At 43.0% G+C, this 19,992-nt stretch overlaps 1 protein-coding gene across 1 annotated transcript in view; it reads left to right on the forward strand.

Annotated features, from left to right (window-relative positions):
• JARID2 (jumonji and AT-rich interaction domain containing 2) overlaps window positions 1–19,992 on the forward strand; it is a 213,900-nt gene that overhangs the window by 178,368 nt on the left and 15,540 nt on the right. Inside the window, exons 7-12 of the mRNA XM_032114863.1 lie at window positions 5,887–6,904; window positions 11,081–11,580; window positions 16,744–16,836; window positions 17,281–17,399; window positions 17,532–17,602; window positions 18,425–18,539. Of these exons, the coding sequence (XP_031970754.1) occupies window positions 5,887–6,904; window positions 11,081–11,580; window positions 16,744–16,836; window positions 17,281–17,399; window positions 17,532–17,602; window positions 18,425–18,539 (1,916 nt within the window). The remainder of the gene's footprint in view (window positions 1–5,886; window positions 6,905–11,080; window positions 11,581–16,743; window positions 16,837–17,280; window positions 17,400–17,531; window positions 17,603–18,424; window positions 18,540–19,992) is intronic.

Genomic DNA, 19,992 nt, shown 5'->3' on the forward strand with positions numbered 1-19,992 from the left:
ATTATATGTTTTCCCTGACAGAAACCCTTAGCTTTGTACAAAACCCTAGACTTAATCAGTTATGGGACATTGCTAAATTTCCTGCTGTTGTCCTGAGTCTTTGACTTTTTCATTTTCACAGGGTACTAGCCACATGTTCCTCCTCCTTCCACTATATTTTTGCTCTTTGATCACTGCATGTGCATGATTTGTGTTTATTTTTGTTTTGTCACGTCTTACAGAAAATAAAGGCAGAGCACTAGAAATTACCAGAAATTTACTTTTTTTTTTTTCTCCCTCTTTCTGTTTTTCTGTCTTTCTTAATCTGGTGTGCCCTTGCACTTGTAACAGGTTCCTTATCTCTTTTGCTTGCTTATTTGCCATCTTCCAAAGCCTTGCTACTTTAAGGGCTTGTGAGCAAAGGCAATGTAGTTCAATGGGGCCCTCTCTTGGCCTAATATGGTAATTTACCTCTGTACAACTCTTAGCAGCGCAGAACTATTTTTATGAATGAATTCAAGATCAGTTGCATAACTTGGATTTGTTTGGGACCAAAACTGTTGTCAGTGTCGCTAATGTTGCTCTTATCATTGTGGTTGCTGTCTAGCAGGTTGTTTATCTTTTGGTTATGCTTTTGGAGGCTGAAACCTAGGTGCTATGCAGAGGTGTGTATGTAGACCAGTTCAAATCTAACAAACCAATTGCTGCAAGACTGTGCTGGTTCTCTTTTTTTTTTTTTTTAAAGACAACAAAATTTAATATCATACCATGTTTTACTGCAGGGCAAGTGTTCAGTAAAGGAGAAAAAAGAGTGGTTTGAAGACAAATATATGTCAGCAAAACTGGGAACATTGCTGAAAAGCAAAGATAAGATTATTCGTATCCCTAGTTTCACCTTTGGCTCAAGACTTTGAGTCATGTAAGGCTAATGTCAATCACTTTATTCCTACTAGGTGACACACCTAGTGGATGAATGAAAGGCTGTGGATGTTGTCCCCCTGGACTTCAGTAAAGCCTTTAACACTGCCTCCCACAATTCTCTTGGAGAAACTGGCTGCTTGTGGCTTGGATGGGTGCAGTGTTTGCTGGTTTAAAAACTGGTTATATGGCTGGGCCCAGAGAGTGGTGGTGAATGGCATTACATCCAGTTGGCAGCTGGTCACTCACGGTGGTCCCCAGGGCTCAGTGTTGGGGCCAGCCCTGTTTATTAACATCTTCATCGATGACCTGGACCAGGGGATTGAGGACACCCTCAGTCAGTTCACAGATGACACCGAGTTGGGCAGGACCATTGATCTGCTGAGGGTAGAAAGGCTCTACAGAGGGATCCGGAGAGGCAGGAAAGCTGCCCAGCAGGAAAGAACCTGGGGTTGCTGGTTGACATCTGGCTGAACAAGAGCCAGTGTGTGCCCAGGTGACCAAAAAGCCAATGGCATCCTGGCCAGCAGGACCAGGGCAGTGATTGTCCCCCTGTACTCAGCACTGGTGAGGCCACATCTCGAGTGCTGTGCTCAGCTCTGGGCCCCTCCACAAGAAAGACACCGAGGTGCTGGAGCGCGTCCAGAGAAGGGCAAAGGGGCTGGGAAAGGGTCAGGAGCACAAGTCTGATGAGGAGCAGCTGAGGGAGCTGGGGGTGTTTAGCCTGGAGAAGAGGAGGCTCAGGAGGGACCTTATCACTCTCTATAGCTGCCTGAAAGGAGAGTGTAGCCAGGTGAGGGTCGGCCTTTTCCTCTGGATAACAAGTGATAGGACCAGAGAAAATGGCCTGAATTTGCACCGGGGTAGGTTTAGATTGGGTATTAGGAAAAATTTCCTTGCTGAAAAGGGGGGGGTCAGGTATTAGAATGGGCTGCCCAGGGAAGTGGTTGAGTCACCACCCCTGAAGGTATTTAAAAGACCTGTTGGTGTGGCACTTAGGATTTAGTGGTGGACTTGGCAGTGCTGGATTAATGGTTGTATTCCAAGATGAGCTGGAATAAAAATTCAAAATACTGTGCTTACCATCTAGAACTGGAGGTTCTGTCCTAAAGCTCATGGTGCTGATGACATGTTTTCCTTTGAATAGGAGAAGCTGTGAGGATACTGCCTTTTTCCATCACCACTTTCCTGTGTTCTGTTCTTAGCCCTTGTGTCACAACCTCTTGCTGAAGGAGTGCCCCAGGTGGCCTTTCAGACTTCTGGTCACAACTTCCTTAGAAAAAGTCATCGGCAGGCTGGAGTGACAACGTGCCTCCATGTAACCTGACTGCTCACACTGACATTTTGTCTTGATTTTGTCTGACAGCACAGTAATACAGCTACAACCTCCTGAAACGTTCTGAAAACCTTCTCTAGAGGAGACTCCACAATGTCCATTGACAGCTTCTTCCAGTGTTTTCCTTCTCTACTAATGAGCAAGTTTTTGTAGTTGTGCCTCAGATCATTGTAGATATTTAAAGCAATTTTTCCTCCTGCTTTTCCCAGTGAACAAGGAAAGAGCATTTACTGTCTCTCTTCAGAGGAGCTCCTTCTGCATCAGAAGACTGTTACAGAGTTATCCCATGGTGATCTCTTTCAGATTAATTAAGACCAGCTCCCTTGGCTTTTCAGCCAGTCTTATTTTCCAAACACCTGAGTACCTTGTGTTCTTTCAGACTTTCTCCTCTATCTAGATTTTTCTCACAGTGTGGCCCCCAGTGCTGGGTCCAGCTCTTCATAGGAAAGCCTGTGCTCCCACCCTTTGCTTTTGACATCCTTAATAATAAGTCTCAGAAAGTGATTTGTGTGCTTTGTATTGGCATTGCAATTTGCAGCTCACTGTGGTCCCCAAATGCTATTCTTCCTCTACATATATATAATCTGTGCTTCCTAAAAATAGCACTTCCTCCTACTGTAGAAATGTTCTGAAATAGGTTCTTCAAGATTGCCTTTGGTTTTGATCTTGTCCTGTGAGTGATTACAGCCCCTTCTAGGTGTGTTTCACTGCCAGATTTTACAATAATGAAAATACTTGGTAGAACCAAGGCTAAGCCAAGTCCCTGCAGAAAGACCCATTAAATGCCCTCTCAGGACAGTAGCAAACTGTAGCAATGAAAACTTTTCTTGAGGATGACTTTATTTAGTCCCTTGTGAAGCCACTTTAGAGTAATTATGTCTGGAATGTGTCTCAGGAGTTTGATGGAATGTCCCAGGGGACAGTGATGGAATCCTACTGAAGTGGAGGTGCTTCTTTACCTGCTCAGCCAGGTGTCTGTTGGAAGATGGTTAAATTTGCTTGATTTGCTATTTTGGCAAAACTCTGGGTAGATTTTGCTGTTTTGTTTTTAACATTTTTTTATTGTCATTTGTGTGTTTGCAAATTACCTGTTTGATGATTTGTTCCAGAATTATTTTAGGGTTTGAAATTAGGCAGACTCTCTGTCTGCCCCCAGCTTACTTCCAGGAGCCATGCCCTAAGTTATCCAGGTACCTTCTAGCTTAATGGGGTTGCTTTCCTAGCCTTTTTTTGCTGAAATGGATTGTGTTCTATACCTGATAAATATTCAGTCACTGGCACTTCTGGTGAAGGTTAATGCAAAAGAAGCAGGAACACTTTAGTCAGGCTATTTGTTTTCCTTCCTTGTGTGGTGCCTTATCTCTTCCATTGTTTGTTATCTTGTATTTTTAAGGTATTTGTAATTTTTTTTTCTGTTTTAGTCTCTTGCTAACTGAAGTTTCTTTAGCTCCTTGGCCTTTCTGATTTTCATGTGTGCTTTTTCTTTTCCTATGTAGTTGCCCTTAGTCACATAATTGTGTTACCACTTTTTACCGTGATTATTTTCTAATTTTCCAGTTGTTAGAGAACTTTGTGAACAGCCATAATGGCCTGTGCTTTGTGCCTTTTCTCTGAGTGGAAATTGCTTTGGTTTGGATTTTTTCAGGTGGATTTTTCTTTTCTTTTGTTTTGTTTCTGGGGTTTTTTTGTTCTTTTTTTTTTTTTTTTTAAGTCTGTTGTCCTTTCTCTACTGTTGTCACATCTTAGAAACAAAAACCCATTTCATGATCACTGTCACCCAGATTACCTTCCCCTTCCAGTTCTCAATCAATTCTTCTCTATTAGTCTAGATGAAATCTGTAATCAATGTTCCTGTCTATTTATAAAGCCAGGGGTGTTCAGCGCTTGTTGTGACTGCTGCAGGCAAGAGGTAATGTCTCAGCAACTCCCTACCCACGTCTGTTCTGCAGCATGAAAAAGTGCTGTAAAAGTCAAACCCAGGCATCCATTTCAAATACAGAGCACTGCTTAAATTTCAAGGGAAATGGGTAAATGCATTTCTGTTTGCAACTGTTTGCTTTCCAGATGATATCTCATACATCTTTGAAAAGCTCAAGGTGAAAACTCATGTCATCAGTTAACCGGATTTTCCTTAAGCGTTTCTACCTTGCAAGCACAGGAAGGACAAGAATATGGATGGTTTTTAAAAGAGCTTTACTCCTGCTCCAGCTTCTGGAGTACAAAGGAGAAAATGTGCATAAACACACTCACAAACACACACGCGTATGTGTGTGTATGCAGAATATCCAGGTTCCAGTTCCTCTTCCACAAGTCGCTGTGTGCAAGACCACAGAACAGTATTTTTGGTCTCTATTTGATCCCTATTCTATATCATCCCTATTATATAATTGACTGTAGTTCTTGCATTTATTTGAGAGAAGCTGCCATGCTTACTGATATAGCAAGGATTTCAAAATCTCACAGGAGAAAGTATTACAACTCTGCAGGAAATGGTGTTACTCACCTGAGCACTGAAAAGGGGTGATTATACTGTATGCTTTCACTTTGAGCACTTTTATCAATGTTCCTGACTTTTGGGTGTGTTTTTCTGTGCTCACAGTCATTTAAGGAGGTGAGAAGTCAATGTTTAAAGTCGTGTAAATGCTGAAATTTGTTTGAGGTTTGAACTTGAACTTCATTTTTTTAGTAGCGGGGTTTAGCTTTGGCAGTGCTGAGCTGTCTCAATTCCCTTTGTAGCTGAGGATTGCTTTTGGTCCTTAACACATCTTGTGATTAAAATGCAAATTCTAGTCTCATAACTGGGTTTAAATGTCTGACAGAAAGCAGCAGAGTCCAGCAATGCTAAGCTGCATTGACACAATATGATCTAATAGAATATGTGTTAGCAAAATTGCCCAGATACCAAACTTAAAAAAAAAAAAACCCATTGGACTACTGTATATGTTTTTTTTTATTTCAAATTATCGACTTCAGCAACAATATTTAGTATGTATGAATCCTTCATGGCCATGCTGATCTGTTGGGTGCATAATATGTTCCACATCTCTTTTTATATGTATACACGGATAGATGGTAAATTGATTTGAATCTGAGTGTGTGTTTTTGCAAAATGTGCAGATTCCAGTTAGAGTGGATAATATATGCTCCCTACTTAGCTAAGAAGCAGTGAAATGTGTGTGCACTTAAAGGAAGTTGGGTGGGAGAGACAGTGTGTCTTGGGGGCCAGAAAAAGAGATAATGAAGGTATCAGTTTGTAAATCAGACTGTCTGTGTTTTGTAATACCATACCAGCTTTCTGGAAGACAAGGAAGGGGGTAGTGCAAACAAGGGACCTCACCCTTCCTAATGCCAGAAGCTTTGTACCCTCTGAAAGCAAGACTGGGGTTTTTCTGGGGGCTTTCTGGTAAATTAAAAAAAAAAAAAACAAACAACCAAATCTCTATTTTATTTGATTATTATAAATGCCTAGTCCCCTCTCTTGCCTGCGTGCAAACCATTATATGAAGATTGTATGATGGGGCCAGCAGTCAGGACTGCAGAGTATGGTTGTCCAGCAAATGGGACATTGGGGCTGAGTGGTCACATTATTAATTTACTTTTCTGTTTTCTGTTTCCTTCCTTCTGCTCCTCCTGCAACACTTCTGGCATTTCAGGTTTCTAAAGTCAACGGGGTCACTCGAATGTCATCTCCGAGTGCAAATGCAGCCAGTGCCAAAAAGATGAGAGAAGTCAGACCTTCACCGTCCAAAACTGTGAAGTACACTGCAACAGTGACAAAGGGAACTGTCACATACACCAAAGCCAAGAAAGAACTGGTCAAGGAAACCAAACTAAATCACCACAAACCCAGTTCACCTGTCAACCACACAATCTCAGGGAAAATAGAAAGTAGCAATGCAAAAACCCGCAAACAGGTGCTATCCCTTGGAGCATCCAAGTCTAACAATACCGCTGTTAATGGTGTAAAAGTCAATGGCAAGTTGAACCAAAAGACATGCACTAAGGAGGTGGGGAGACAGTTAAGGGAGGGGCTGCGCAATTCGAAGAGGAGGCTGGAAGAGACGAATCACATAGACAAAATACAGTCGCCCACCAAGAGAATGAAAGGGGCCGTCAACTTGGCAGAAGCTGCCAGCAAAAAGGCAGCAGTAGAAAAGCCTTTGCTGAATGGACACCTTAGAAAGGAAGTGCCAGAGAAGAGTTTGGAAAGAAATAGGCCGAAAAGAGCCACTGCTGGAAAGAGTACGCCAGGGAAACAAGCACATGGCAAAACTGAAAATGCCTCCTGTGAAAATCGTTCTACCTCTCAAGCGGAGTCCTTGCACAAGCCACAAGACTCAATGGGAAAGCACGAAAAGGGCAGTAGTAAGTCTGGGTGGGGGATGCTGGGGGAGATTCCCATCCTAAGGCCCTCCCCCAAGGAATTTCATGACCCACTGATATACATTGAGTCAGTCCGAGCTCAGGTAGAGAAGTATGGGATGTGCAGGGTGATTCCTCCTCCAGACTGGAGACCTGAGTGCAAGCTAAACGATGAAATGCGGTTTGTGACACAGATTCAGCACATACACAAGCTAGGCAGGCGCTGGGGACCCAACGTGCAGCGGCTGGCCTGTATCAAGAAGCACCTCAAATCTCAGGGCATTACCATGGATGAACTCCCACTCATAGGTAAGGGCTGTGATTCCCTGGCAATTTGCCGCTGCTTGTAAGTGTCCGTATCCGACTTTATGCTCCGTTTGCCTTTGTGCTTAACCAGACCCCTGTTCAATTCATACTGCAGAGCTCTGGATCTCTCTCTTTTTCCATTGGCCAGGCACTATGCAGGTAGGTTGTTGGAGAGCTTTCCAGGGTGACGTTATATTGCCACTTTCCTCCCTGTCTTACCCAGGGGAAAAAAAAAATCCTATGTGGAACCTCGGTCTGCAGATTTCAGAATCTTGTTCTTTCCCTGCTGTTTATTTTTGTGGGTAGTACAACTATGGATATTGATAGCCTTGTTTTAAAGGTTGTCTCAGAATATTTTCAGACCTTTCCAAAGATGTCTTCCTAACAGGTTGCAATGCTGCCAGGCTTTAATACATTTTCAGCCGCGCCCCCCCCTTTCCACCCCCCCCCCCCCCCCCCCCCCTTTCTTTAAAAACATTTAAGCAAAGGGGAAAGAAAATATCTCAGAACTGACTTGTGTTTGGGTACTCAGACACTTAAAATCACAAATTTGCAGTGACCTGCTGACATTTAACAACCATTAAGTGTCAAGAATAGGCAGTAAAATGTAGTTGATTGCGAAATGGAGGTTTCATTATTTCTCCCAGCAGGTGTCTGCCAGGGCTAATGCCTGAGTGAGAATCACTTATTTAACAGAATTCTTGGTTTATGGTCTGCTGTCAGATATGACACGTGACAAAAATGTGACAATAGTTTGTAAAAACATGACAACAGCAGCATACAAATGAACTATTGAATGAGCTACCTCCATCTCTACTGCCTTTGCAGCCACCGCATAGTAAGACACCTGTGTTTTTAGTTTTTGTTAGTTCTCCCCTTTGTTTTTGAGGTGTTTTGAGTCAAGAGCTCACAGGACCTGCATGTTGCAACTTGAGGCTAGAGTTTTGCCTTTGAGGCATTATCCAACACGAGGCAGCTCTCGGCGCTGGTTGGATTAAAGGACACGCTTTTCTGTTTAAACAATTCACAACACTTCCTTGCCCCCGCCTCCTCCTTTTTAAGCTTTGTTTTATATTACATATGGTTAGTGAGGGAAAATGCATAAAAGCACACAAAATTATTGCAGACTTTATGGTGAACTGATGCAGGGCACAGCAGAGAAATAACAAAATTTTAAGAAGGAGGAACGAGGAGTTAGCGCTTTGTTGTTGTAGCTGTGCAAAAACATTCAAGGAAATCTGAAAATTAAAATCACTCAAGCAGCAATAAGTGAACATTTTGTATGCCTAATGTATGCAATGGTTGTATGCTAATAGAAAAGAATAATGAATTACATTTACATTGGCAAGAGAGAGAAGAAAATGTGCAAGACAGCTCGATTAGTGCTCCTGGAACAATGTTAACTTTTTAATGAAATACCTTAACTCGGCATTAAGATGGCATTACTGTTAATTATTTGTATTATTTAAGCACCTAAGAGCCTAATGAATAGGCAAGGATTCTATTCTGCTGGGTGCCATATAACCAGAGCAAACAGTGGTCTCTTACAAATTTGCATCCTATGTATCCCTTCTCCAGTTAATTTCCTGCCTATCCGGTGTTTGAAATCAAAAACAAAATGGAGAAAAGAAGCTGGAGATCATCAGTGCACAAAGAGGAAAAATCTGTTGGTTCTAGCAGGAAACATATAAAATAATCTGTGGTGATAAATGCACGCTTATTTAAGTAGACATGCATACACAGCCCTTCACTCAGGGCCAAATCACATTTCCATTGAAGTAAGTGGGACTTTTGCCAATGGCTTGTGTAGTGCCAGCATTTGGTATTAAATGCATACCTGAAGATTTAAGATTCTCTTTTTTAAAATGAGCTTGCTCACTAAGCAATTTAAAAGTAGGGAAATTAAGGCAATTAAAAAAAAACCCCCAAAGTTAGACACTGCTTCTGCATAATGTGCCAGATCTCCTATTTAAGCCATTTTGCTATTGGTGCTTTTAAAGAGGTTAGAACTCCTTTTTTGTTGTTGTTTTTGAGGTTTTTTTCCTTCCTTTTTTTTCTTTCAGTCTTTCAAGGAAAGTTTAAGCAGCAAGCTTAGGTCGATCCTGGAAAACATCAGTCTGAGATATAAATGCTTCCGAAAGTTATGACTGTGTGAAATGGAATTATAATTGAGAGCATTTTGCAAACCTTAGCTGTAGGCTCTGGTTGAATGAAGTGCTACTCGAGTTCCAATATTGCAGAGTGATTATGAGTGAGTGATCATTCCATGATGCGGGAGAAAATTGAATTTTCAACAGTGCTGAAACTAGGACCTTAAACTGGGTGTGTGCTGTTTGTCCTACTGGAGAACACATATAAGGGTAAATCTGGGCCACACTTCTTTCCAAGTTAGGAGTATGTTACCCAACTTTATGTAGATTGCTGAATCTGTTGGCGTGGAAAGTCATCTTGAGTTACACCTTCAGCTTATTTGTGACCTGCACATAGTAACCACTGACCAAAAATGTAACCGAAGCCATCTTGAAATTACATTTATATTATGTTATGTATGGAAGAGTAAAGAGGAAAGAAAGAAAGAAAACTTTCCAAACTCATTTTGGTTTTTTCCCAATGGTTTTTACTTTTTCTCAGCTTCAAGACCTTTTTAAAATCTCCCCCAACCCATTCCCAAATGTACTAAACAGGATAAATCTGCCTGCCTCATGGTTCTGCCTCCACCCTTATCAAATTCTACCCAAAGCCTTATGCTTGATTTTGTCTGCAGCCAAACACCTTTGCCTTGTGCTGTGTGGGCAGTATAAATGTGAGCAACCTCTGGTGCTACTCTGCCTCAGTCGCAACTGTTGTCCCAAAATGTTGCATGCAGGTTTACACTGCTGAGCCTTCCCTCCTCAGTGGTTTGGTGCAAGTGGTGGAAGAGGGGAAAGCAGAGGGAAGAAGGAAAACTGGAATCAGCAATGAAGCATCTGAGATGCAGCACAGGGTAGTTTGGAAAAAGTAATACTGCTTGCGCTAGCAGGCAGGATGATTTGACTTAAGATGATGTAGGTGTGCATCCTACAGTAAACATTTACCATAATGCTGCTGCTTGCCCTGCTCTTTTGCAATAGCATTTCTGAGTGCTCTGAAATGGCTATGGCATAATGGTTCTTTACTTTTCTCAAAGAAAAAGGCAAAAGGGAGACAGCGTGGCAGCAGAGATGTTGATGCTGGTTTTGTATTAATTCTCTTTTTTTCCCTGAACAGTGCCCTGTTGAATTGTAGGTGGTCTTTGGGCCATTTCTTCACTCTTTCCACTGATGATTTATTTCTGTGCTTTGAGAGTATTTATGATGTGTCTTTTATTGTTCCTCATCCATTTGGCTGCTTTTTATGCTGCAGTTTGTATAATCCTTTTTTTTTTTTTTGACTGGAGTGTGAAATGTGCTAGTCATCTTAAAACATACAAAACCAGAATGGAGTATAAAATATGGATGGCCTCAGACTGGAAGAATAATGTGTCTGGAACTTTCTGTAAAGTTGCTGGCTCCAGCCCCAAACAACCCCTGCCTCCCTTTGGTTTTTATATGAACTTTATTACCTGTAGTGAAATTAATAATGTTACTGTGCTCCTTTTAAATACTAACTTCATTCAAGGTGTTGTGCAGATATTAGGTAATTGATATTTCACCTCCAGAAAGGATAGGTATTTTGTCTTTCTGATTGTCAGTACCCCAACTTGACACTGGTTTTGTTTATATCTGGTATGAACCAAATGTGGGACTGGTATTGGGTGAGGCGTGTGGACTTTTACAGAGCTGGGCAACTCTCATCTCCCCAGCCACTGGGTAATGACCAGGGCACAGATGCGTGTCAAGGAGGTAGCTTGGAGTGCTCTGAGGAGAGAAGGGAATGAAACTCAAGGAGGAGAGCAAACTGAATCGTAGGGAAGGCTGTTGCAAGTAGCAGAATACGGCCTGTGAATGAATTAAGCTGGCAAAACAGTGGTGTGTGCCTCTGTTTAGAGGGAGGCATGCAAGAGAGCGACAATTCTGCTCTGGTGCCCAGGTGCCTGGAGCTGTCATGTCCCCTGTGTGCCCAGCCTGGTAGCACATTTGATATGAGCTGCCCACAGCATTCCTAATCTACTCCTGTGTTTCCCTTTCCTTTCTTCTGCTGCCTGGCACACGTGAACCCCAGGAGGCTGCGAGCTCGACCTGGCCTGCTTCGTCCAGCTGATCAACGAGATGGGGGGGATGCAGCAAGTGACTGACCTCAAGAAATGGAACAAGCTGGCAGACATGCTGCGCATCCCCAAAACTGCACAGGACAGGCTGGCCAAGCTGCAAGAAGCCTACTGCCAGTACTTGCTCTCCTACGACTCCCTCTCCCCCGAGGAGCACAAGAAACTGGAGAAGGAGGTCTTGCTGGAAAAGGAAATCCTGGAGAAGAGGAAAGGACCTTTGGAGGGACATTCAGAGAATGCCTACAAGTTCCATTCCTTGCCCCGGTTTGAGCCCAAAAATGGACTCATCAATGGCGTGGTTCACAAAAATGGCTTCCGCAACAAGTTAAAAGAGGTCGATGTCCCACTGAAGACAGGCAGGCGGCGGCTCTTTGCTCAGGAAAAGGAGACCACGAAGGAGGACGAGGAGGAGGAGGAGGGAGTCCTTAGCGACTTACACAAGTGTATATACAAGGTAATGAGGCTGGCACTGCCCGGTCTGTTTTGCAGAGCCAATGATGCTGTTGTGTGGGTGGCGTCCAGATGCACACCCAGCTGTCTGAGGGGAGCTGCTGGGCTGCAGTGGCATCCCCAAGGCAGCAGTTATCATGGTTATTATGGCCGGGCAGTCTGGTGGCTTTTTCTGATCTGCCTGGCTCTTGTGGGATGTCTGGAAAAGCTGGGAGGCATTATTGTCATAACAAGATGCACTGGGCTCTGCCCCCCCCTTCACCTCCTTGTGAGAGGTTCCCTGAGTATCTCTGCCCAATTAGCCTTGCCGGCACAGATTTTATTTTCATTTTCTAGCGACATTTAAAGTAATGTTCTGCTTTCTCATTCCTGCTTCTTGCAAATCTCTTGTTGAGTGAAGTAGTGCTGCACATCGAAATTAACATCACTAGAAATACTACTACATTTAGAAAGGGCAAATTGAAATGCAAACAATATTTTCATCCACAATGCCAGACTTTGCTCAGCACTAACAGTCACATGGACACTTAGTCCTGCACATATCAAGTACATCCATTTACAAAGGAATGCTGACTCTTTCACTGTATTTTATTTGGCAGTCTCCTGCTCTGGAGCAGGACTTGGCACTGCAACTCACAGTGCAATTTTGAGTTGTGTTGAATGGCGTAGCCGTGCTCGGAGAGAAATATAGCATTGAGTGTCCGTGCCCAGTAAAGGAATATGGTGTTCTTCCCCTTCCAATCTTGCTTCCATCACCAGGAAATTAAGCCAGATAGGCCAAAATGACTTATTGTTAAGCTATTTAGGGACTGCATGAGCTCACGACTTGGGCTTTGAAAGCTTGCTTCAGTTTTCTTTTGCAGCCTGTTATGATTTGTCAGCCCCAAAATTGTTTTTCTTGGGGACTCTGGCTTCAATCCCACCTTTGAAAAGCAACCTCTTTGCCATGCTGCCATGGAGAGAGGCTTGTCTAATGACAGCAGCTTTTGTAAATAGTGAAGTGGCATTTCTGTCCTTAATATCCTGTGCTCAATGATGGTTAAATGAAAAACTTGATACACCTTACCCTGACTGCTGCATGAACAACCTCAAACTTAGTGGGGGAATGCCTTTTTCTTCTTTTCCAGTGCAATCCCACTTTAAAGTTCAGTCGATACAAAGTCACTCAGGAAACAAGATTGGGATTTGTGAGAAGTATCCCAATCTGATTTAGAAAATAAAAAAAACCAAGCAATCAAAGTGTAGCTGGTATAACCAGTCTGAGTCTGCTGAGTACCAGGCCTTTACCCCAAAAGACTGAGAACTCCCAGAATTTCTGCTCTGTCCCCAAAAAAGCACTGGCAGTACTGGCAGCATCAGACCCTGTCTGAGTCTGACAATACCAGGTAGAAATACTTTTGTCCTGAGCACAGAGGCTGTTAGAGAGGAGCATCACTGAGCCCATGGGCCAGGGCTCTCCCCGCCCACCAAAGCAGCTGCAGCATATGGAGCCACTCAGAAAATGCTTTGGGTTGCCCACTGTGGTACCAGCAGCTTCTTGGACACTGGGGCTTGCCTGTGTCGATCCCAGCTCATGTTCTCTGTAGGGCAGAGACTGGGAACTGCTGTCACAGGTGATGGACTGGGGATAAGGCAGGGGTAAGCAAATCTCTGGTGGATTCTGGAGAGATCCCTGCCATGGAATGCACTGTGGGGTGCCTGGTCCGCCTGAGTGCAGAGAGAGGAATGAAGCTTCATTTTCACAGCACTCAGGGGAAAGCCCTGTAGGAGGACTGATGCATTAATAGTGGTTATGTCACTTAGAGCAAGCCTCAAGACACAGAAATTATGCCTCAAGCTTGACGCACCAGAGTAGCCCACAAAATGTAAAATTGCTGTATTTCATCACTAGGCTTAAAAGACTGAGGAAGGTGGTGCTGGTGCCAGTTGTAAGCAGAGGGTGCTTCATTGCATTTAATGAAACAAGCCTTTTAATCCTGTGTGTGTGGATGGGGGAGTGTTCTTCAGCTAGTAACATGTTCCTGAGAAAATTCAAAATTTGATTACCAGAACCTGCCCTCATGTTACAGTTTCCACAGATGATGGGATTGTAATGGTTCCTTTCTAAAGCACACTGCTAATTCTAATTAAAAATAAAAAACACATTAAAAAAAAAAAAAACAAAACAACAAAAAAAAAACCACCAAAAAACTCATGTATGTGAAAAATTCCCAGGTCAATATCTCGAAGGCTGGAGGGAGCACATCATAATCACATGGCTGTAGTCCAGTTTAGGCCATAAAGTCTGTTCTTCAGACTACGAAGAGGCCATACATTTAGGGTTTCTCTCAGTAATTGCTGCAGTCAGCACATGCTTGAGCTGTTTTTAGCAAGAGACATCCAGTCTTCCAGGAGCAGTTACCGCCATATCACATGTCAAGGTTAGAGTAAATCTCCCCTGTGTTCAGCTGACCCTCTGCCAGGACTCCCAAATTGTTTTCAGTGTCTCTCCTTCCCAGGCTGTGAGGCCTGCTGTGCTTTTAAGTGTGTGCTGCAGGCTGCTGTGCTTGCTTGCTTTGCTCCTAAATAAGTGGCTTTTCTACCTGACGATTAAAATGCCATTTATAAGTGTGTGAAGTAAACTGCTGACATCAGAGAAGGATCTGATGCAAGATTTTCACTCTTCTTTGCCCAGTTTTAGCTCTGAAAATATTTTAAAAATCTGTGCTGGTGCTGACTGAAAGCAGCATTTGTTTCCATACAGAACAAACTGAAGGCTTATTAGAAGTCCCATTAGAGGAACACACAGAAGAAATCACAGTGCGAGTTTTGCCAGCCCTCCCATAAAACCATCATGGAAATCCTATGCTGAGCTTTCTTCAGGCAGGGACTTGGCATTTTCATACTCCACTTAATAGGAGCCACTCCTTCCTACCTGTGACTATTGTGAAATCTCTGGTTTCAGTTCATATTTATGTTTGCTTTAAATGTCTTAACACTCATAGTGTTGCAGTGTCCTTCTCTCAGCCTTGGTGGTGGTGGTGATGCTCTCCCTGGGTTGGCTCTCATGGCCCCTCATCAGACGTGAGAAGAATCGGGGGAGGAAGTAGGAATTTCTTTTCTTACACGTTCCTCTCTTCTTGTCACAGCAACAGAGACTCTGCTTTGTAGCTTGAAGCTCCCAGGACAGTTGTTGAACTGCTGAGATATTTATTTCTCAGGGTGTTGCAAAGGGTGTGTTGCTCCTCAGCAATTCATTTTGTATTCTGGTTAGAATGCTCCATTACAGCATTTTCAATTATTTTCTGTGTTGGCATCAGAAAATGTTATGGGATCCCTCAGATTAAAGGAAACAAACAAACTGCACAAACAGACAACAAAATCCCCTCAGCCATTCAATTTGGTTTTCAGTTTTTAGGAGACTAAAAAGATACCAAACTCTTGGCAGAGGAGGAAATGGGTAGATGCAATTTTAAAGGGTTAAACTGTTCTGGTTTTCCACTTTCTCTTTTCTTGCTTGCTATATATTTCTATTTTCTTTCTTGTATATCTGAAAAATGGAAAGGCATGGTTAATCTTGGAAGATGAGGCCTTATTTTTGTTTCTCTGCATAAGATGAGAGGAAGAGGCAACTAACTGAAAGGAGGCAGCTGCTGCAGTGTTGGTTTGCACGCGGTGGAGGCAGTGCCCAAGCGCGATGACTTGGTGCAGGGCCTGTGCTTTACGAGAGGTTTTGTTGTAAAAGGCTGCCTCAATAAACCATTCACGAGGGCATTAAAAGATGAAGGAAATTGCTTATTGGATCACAGAGAATCCAGCTCTGAAGTTTATGGGAATCAGAGTGCCCCAGGCCCTGGGCATTTCACAAACTTTTTTTGCTAAAGCTAATTATGCAGCATTCAATTTAAAAAGTGACAACGTTGCAACCGTATGAGCATGGCGGAGTGATAGACTTGGCCTCTGGGGGAAAGCTGCTTTTATAGTTCTTTCAAGTTTACTCTTGGACATAGTTATTAAATAAATTAAACACCAAAAAAAGGCTGAGGTGCTTTGGCAGATCTGTCTCATAATTGAAAAACTAGAAAGGTAACAGTCCAAATAATAAAAATCATTTATGTAGAGTTTTTAAGTCTGTGGTTGCTCACATGAGCCGTCAGGGGGCACAGCGGGAAGGAGCAGTGGATCTGGTGAGGGAGCAAAGACATTTTGTACTCCACGTTTGCAGGGTGCTGCTGGTCTCTGCCTGCAGCAGTGCCCTCAGACCTCGTGTGGTGCCTGCCAGCTCTCGTGGCACTAAGCTTCCCAGCGTCTTCCTTCTGCCCTGGAGCAGAGGAGGCAACAGAGGTGTTCCTGTCTGGGCACACCAGGATGTCAGGGCTGAAAGGAGCAAGTGGGTTGGGTTCTCATGCTCTTTCCTCCAAAGCCATCTGCTTCCCAGCTTCTGGTGGTGTAGGTGTGCAGGAAGGTGGGTGTCTGGAAACTTCGGGGTAGCTCAAGCAGAAAACCAAGTCAGATCCTCTTCTTGTACAGCTCCTGCAGCAGTGCCAAGAAAGAATGCACTCATTCAGCAATTTTACTGTGTTTTATTTTTCTGAACCTTGTAATAGCAGGTTCTTTGGCATTTGAACTGCTTCTGTTGAATTGAGCATAACTAGTTTTTGAAAGCAGGTGATTACAGTAGTGCTGGCAAACTCTGCTTTTTGTGTCCCTATTCCACCATATACAGCATTTGATGCTGAGCATTTCTGTGAATTTTCTAAGTATTTTTCACCTGCTGCTTGTACATAAAGAGCATGGCCACATGGTCCCTGGATAATGTATTGGATTTCATTGGCTGCCCACTGCATTCCTTGCAACCTGTCATAGGAAGCTGGGCCATGTCCATCCTCTGTATTTATCAAACACTGAGCGTTGTGCTGGACAAAGCAGCGCTCTTTCTGGGAACATTCAGTTGGCCTTTTTACATGGTGGCTTGGTGAGTTCATGCAATTGAATTTCTGTATCTTCTGGGGTATTTTCTCTCAGCAACAAAATGAGCTTTAGACCCATATCTCTTCTGGAGACATTGTCCTCTTTCCCTCTGTTGTCATCTGGGATTGAGCCTGTAAGGAAAAGAATGAGGACATGGTGGGGGGATGTAGGTCTGTTTTTTCATTTTCACTTTTAATTTTATTGTATTTTTCCACAGGGTAGGTCTGTTTCTTTAACAACCTTCTACCGAACAGCAAGAAATATCATGAATATGTGCTTCACAAAGGAGCCTACAGTAGCTGAAGTAGAGGTGAGGCCAGCTCAAGGCATGGTAAAAGTTTTTATTTCAGGGCACTGAGTATGGGGATTCAGGATAGTTGACTTTCAAGCATTTCTGTAATCAGTTTAAGGCTGTCTCGTTTGGAATTAAAAAAAAAAAAGTTAAATAGACATGGTGATGATTCTTCCTTTTTAAAATTTTTTTTAACATTTTTAATAAAGGTGTTGATGAACTGAGGAAGAGAAAGAATTCTTAATCTGACATATGCTGAAACACAGAAACCAAGAGGATCTAAATTTTGCCTTTCTAATTTATTGTTACTTTTAATTATTTATATTCTTAGTTTTAAGCAATATTTTGTGTTGAATTGCATTGAGGTCATGAAAGCCTTGTAAATTTCTGGAGTTTATATTTTAATGAGAGATACCTTGTTCAGCGAATAAAAAAATGCACTACTGCTTTCTCTTACCACAGCAAGAATACTGGCGGATAGTGGAACAGAAAGATTGCCATGTAGCAGTGCATTGTGGAAAAGTAGATACCAACACCCACGGGAGTGGTTTTCCTGTGGGAAAATCTGAACCATTTTCAAGGTAAGATCCCCAAACCCACCTTCTTTGTTGCCTCACTCCTGAGCAGAGCCCAGCAGGGCAGCTTGGCACTGGGCGTGTTGGCACTGGGAATGTGCACTGACACTGTCTGCCTCTGTGTCACCCCTCCAACAGGCATGGGTGGAACCTCACAGTCCTTCCTAATAATACAGGATCCATCCTGCGACATCTTGGTGCTGTGCCTGGTAAGCAAGTCCCTTCTTGGTGTTTCAGCTGGTGCAAGTGTGCTCTGAATGTGGTGCTGTGGGCACCAAAGGCTTCACCCTCTTTCTGGTCCCCTGTTCCCCAGCTGACTGAGCAGATGTGCAATTGTATGTAGCAGGTGTTATTTAAAGGGGTGAAGGCAGCCATGCAGATAAAGGATTAGTGAATAGTTGAGACTGTATTCCTGGGAGGAAGCAGTTGTACCTGCAGTATCCCTGGCTGTTCTTGCCAGGGTATCATGTTCTTTTGTGTCAGGACAGAGCTGTGCAACTTCCATACTTGCAAAATGTAGTCTGCAGCACTGGGAAAAGCAGCACACACATTTTCTAAATGAATTGTCACAAGCTCTCCAGCTGCATATACACCATTGCAATTTACTGGTAAGAAACATGGAAAGCACAGTGGAATCTCCTGTTGAGCCTGAACAAACCAGTGGGAAACGGGATACCTGTTAAAAAATTACATGTATGCCTGACAACATGAAGCAACTTCCTCGGATCAATGGCAATGAGCTTGAGTTACAGGTATTTGTAAATTCTCCAAAGAATATCAATTTTGTACAGCAATTGGAAAACAAATATGTTCAAGGGCACTGCAGTTGACCAGTAGATATTTTCTTAGTGGAAAACACTGACTTTGTTTAATTACTCCCTGTGAATTATTCGCACTGATAAGAAGACTTAAAACTTGAAGGGTCAGCTTACAGGGAGAATAAGATTTTTGACTTAAATGTCCTCTCAAACTGTCTTTTACTGAACAAACTGAAGTTACTCAAAACTCATTTTTCCATCTCTTTGTTTTAGGAGTGACAATTCCTTGGCTAAATATTGGCATGGTCTTTTCTACCTCATGCTGGTCTCGAGACCAAAATCACCTTCCATACATTGACTACTTACACACTGGTGCTGATTGCATTTGGTAGGTATTCCCATGGTTTGTTTTCTTCACATTCCCTGCGGTGGCTGCCTGTAGGCTGGTATTAGTAGCAGCTTGTGTAGTACTTCTACATGAGGGGATCTCACCTAGAAGGTCCAGTGTGTGTGTGTGTGGTGCCAGTTTTAATGGGAAAACGTGGTATAAACTTAGGAGATGAAAACCTGTTTCCTGGAGGATAAGTTTCACTTGGCCTTCCATGGTCTGTTCTGGTGTCTTGATGTGGACATCACCAGTCAGCTGCTGTCATATTTTGTAGACACATCATGCAAATACACTCAGCAGTCAGCTTATGAATGGTTTTGAACGTGGTGAATCCTACCTGAATTCAGTGTATATGTGCTCCTGCAGACGATGATGATTTAGTTTGCACTGCCAGACGATGGAGGCATCAGAGAAAGCAGATGTTGCTGGCAGGTCATGTGCCTTTCTGCCAGGCTCCTGTGATACTGGTGTTACTACCAGTGAGGCATCATCAGTAGGAACAATGAATGATAAGCTATGTGATTGTGTCTTGATCAGAGAAAATGCAATAAATAGAACAGAAGAGTTACTGAAATAATGTCCCCTCCTTGCAATGGTGAGAATCTGGCTCCCTTTAACCAGTTCCAGTGGTTCCCTTCTTGAGCTCGGATCTCTCTGAGCCTTTGACTCCTCATGTGGTGTGACAGGAGGAGGTCTGCAGGGCCACCTTTACACCCAGAAGTTCCCATGGTGGCAGTGGCATCATGAACTGCTCTTTATGAACATGCAAAGTGTGTTCTCACACATTTCTCAGATGCTGCTGAGGTCAGGGGTGCTGATCCAGCTGTCACTGGGAAAGCACATGGCCCAACAAAAAGGATTTGAGATCTGGAGAAAACCATTGAAGCAGAATCTCCTCTCTCTAAATGTGTTCAGTTGAAGAAATGGTCTGTATGTGATCATTTCAAGGGTTAAAGGTAACTGCTGGATTATGCTGCAGACCTGAGAGTTTGTCAGTTTCTGTCATGGGCATTTCATGGCTCTTCTCCCTGTTCTGTGAATCAGGAATCTGTAATCTTTTATAATAATATACTATCAGGACAAATTGCTGAGCAAGCTGTGTTGTCCTCAACCTTAGGTGAGTCTGTTTCTGTCTATGACATTAATCTAGTCTTAAATTACAGTAGATTCCAAACAGAAGGCATTCAAGAATCCCCTAATTAAGTTCTGAGGCCACTCTTCGTACTGTGTGTGTCAAAAGATGTGACTCTAGGATTGAACAGGCTTGAATGCAGACAGCTCAAATTTTAGGAAAGGCTAATATTCCTGTTTTTCCAATCCAAGAAGAATAAAAGTAAAGAAGCCATTTGCTTTTTCTTGTTGGACTTACACAGATGAGTACATAGCTTAAGGCATGTTTGTGATGATTGCGTTAATGAAACAGGGATAATAGGCAGGAGTAACTCATAAGAAG

This window comes from Corvus moneduloides, chromosome 1 (assembly GCF_009650955.1).
Source record: "Corvus moneduloides isolate bCorMon1 chromosome 1, bCorMon1.pri, whole genome shotgun sequence".
In the NCBI taxonomy this organism is placed as follows: Eukaryota; Metazoa; Chordata; class Aves; order Passeriformes; family Corvidae; genus Corvus; species Corvus moneduloides.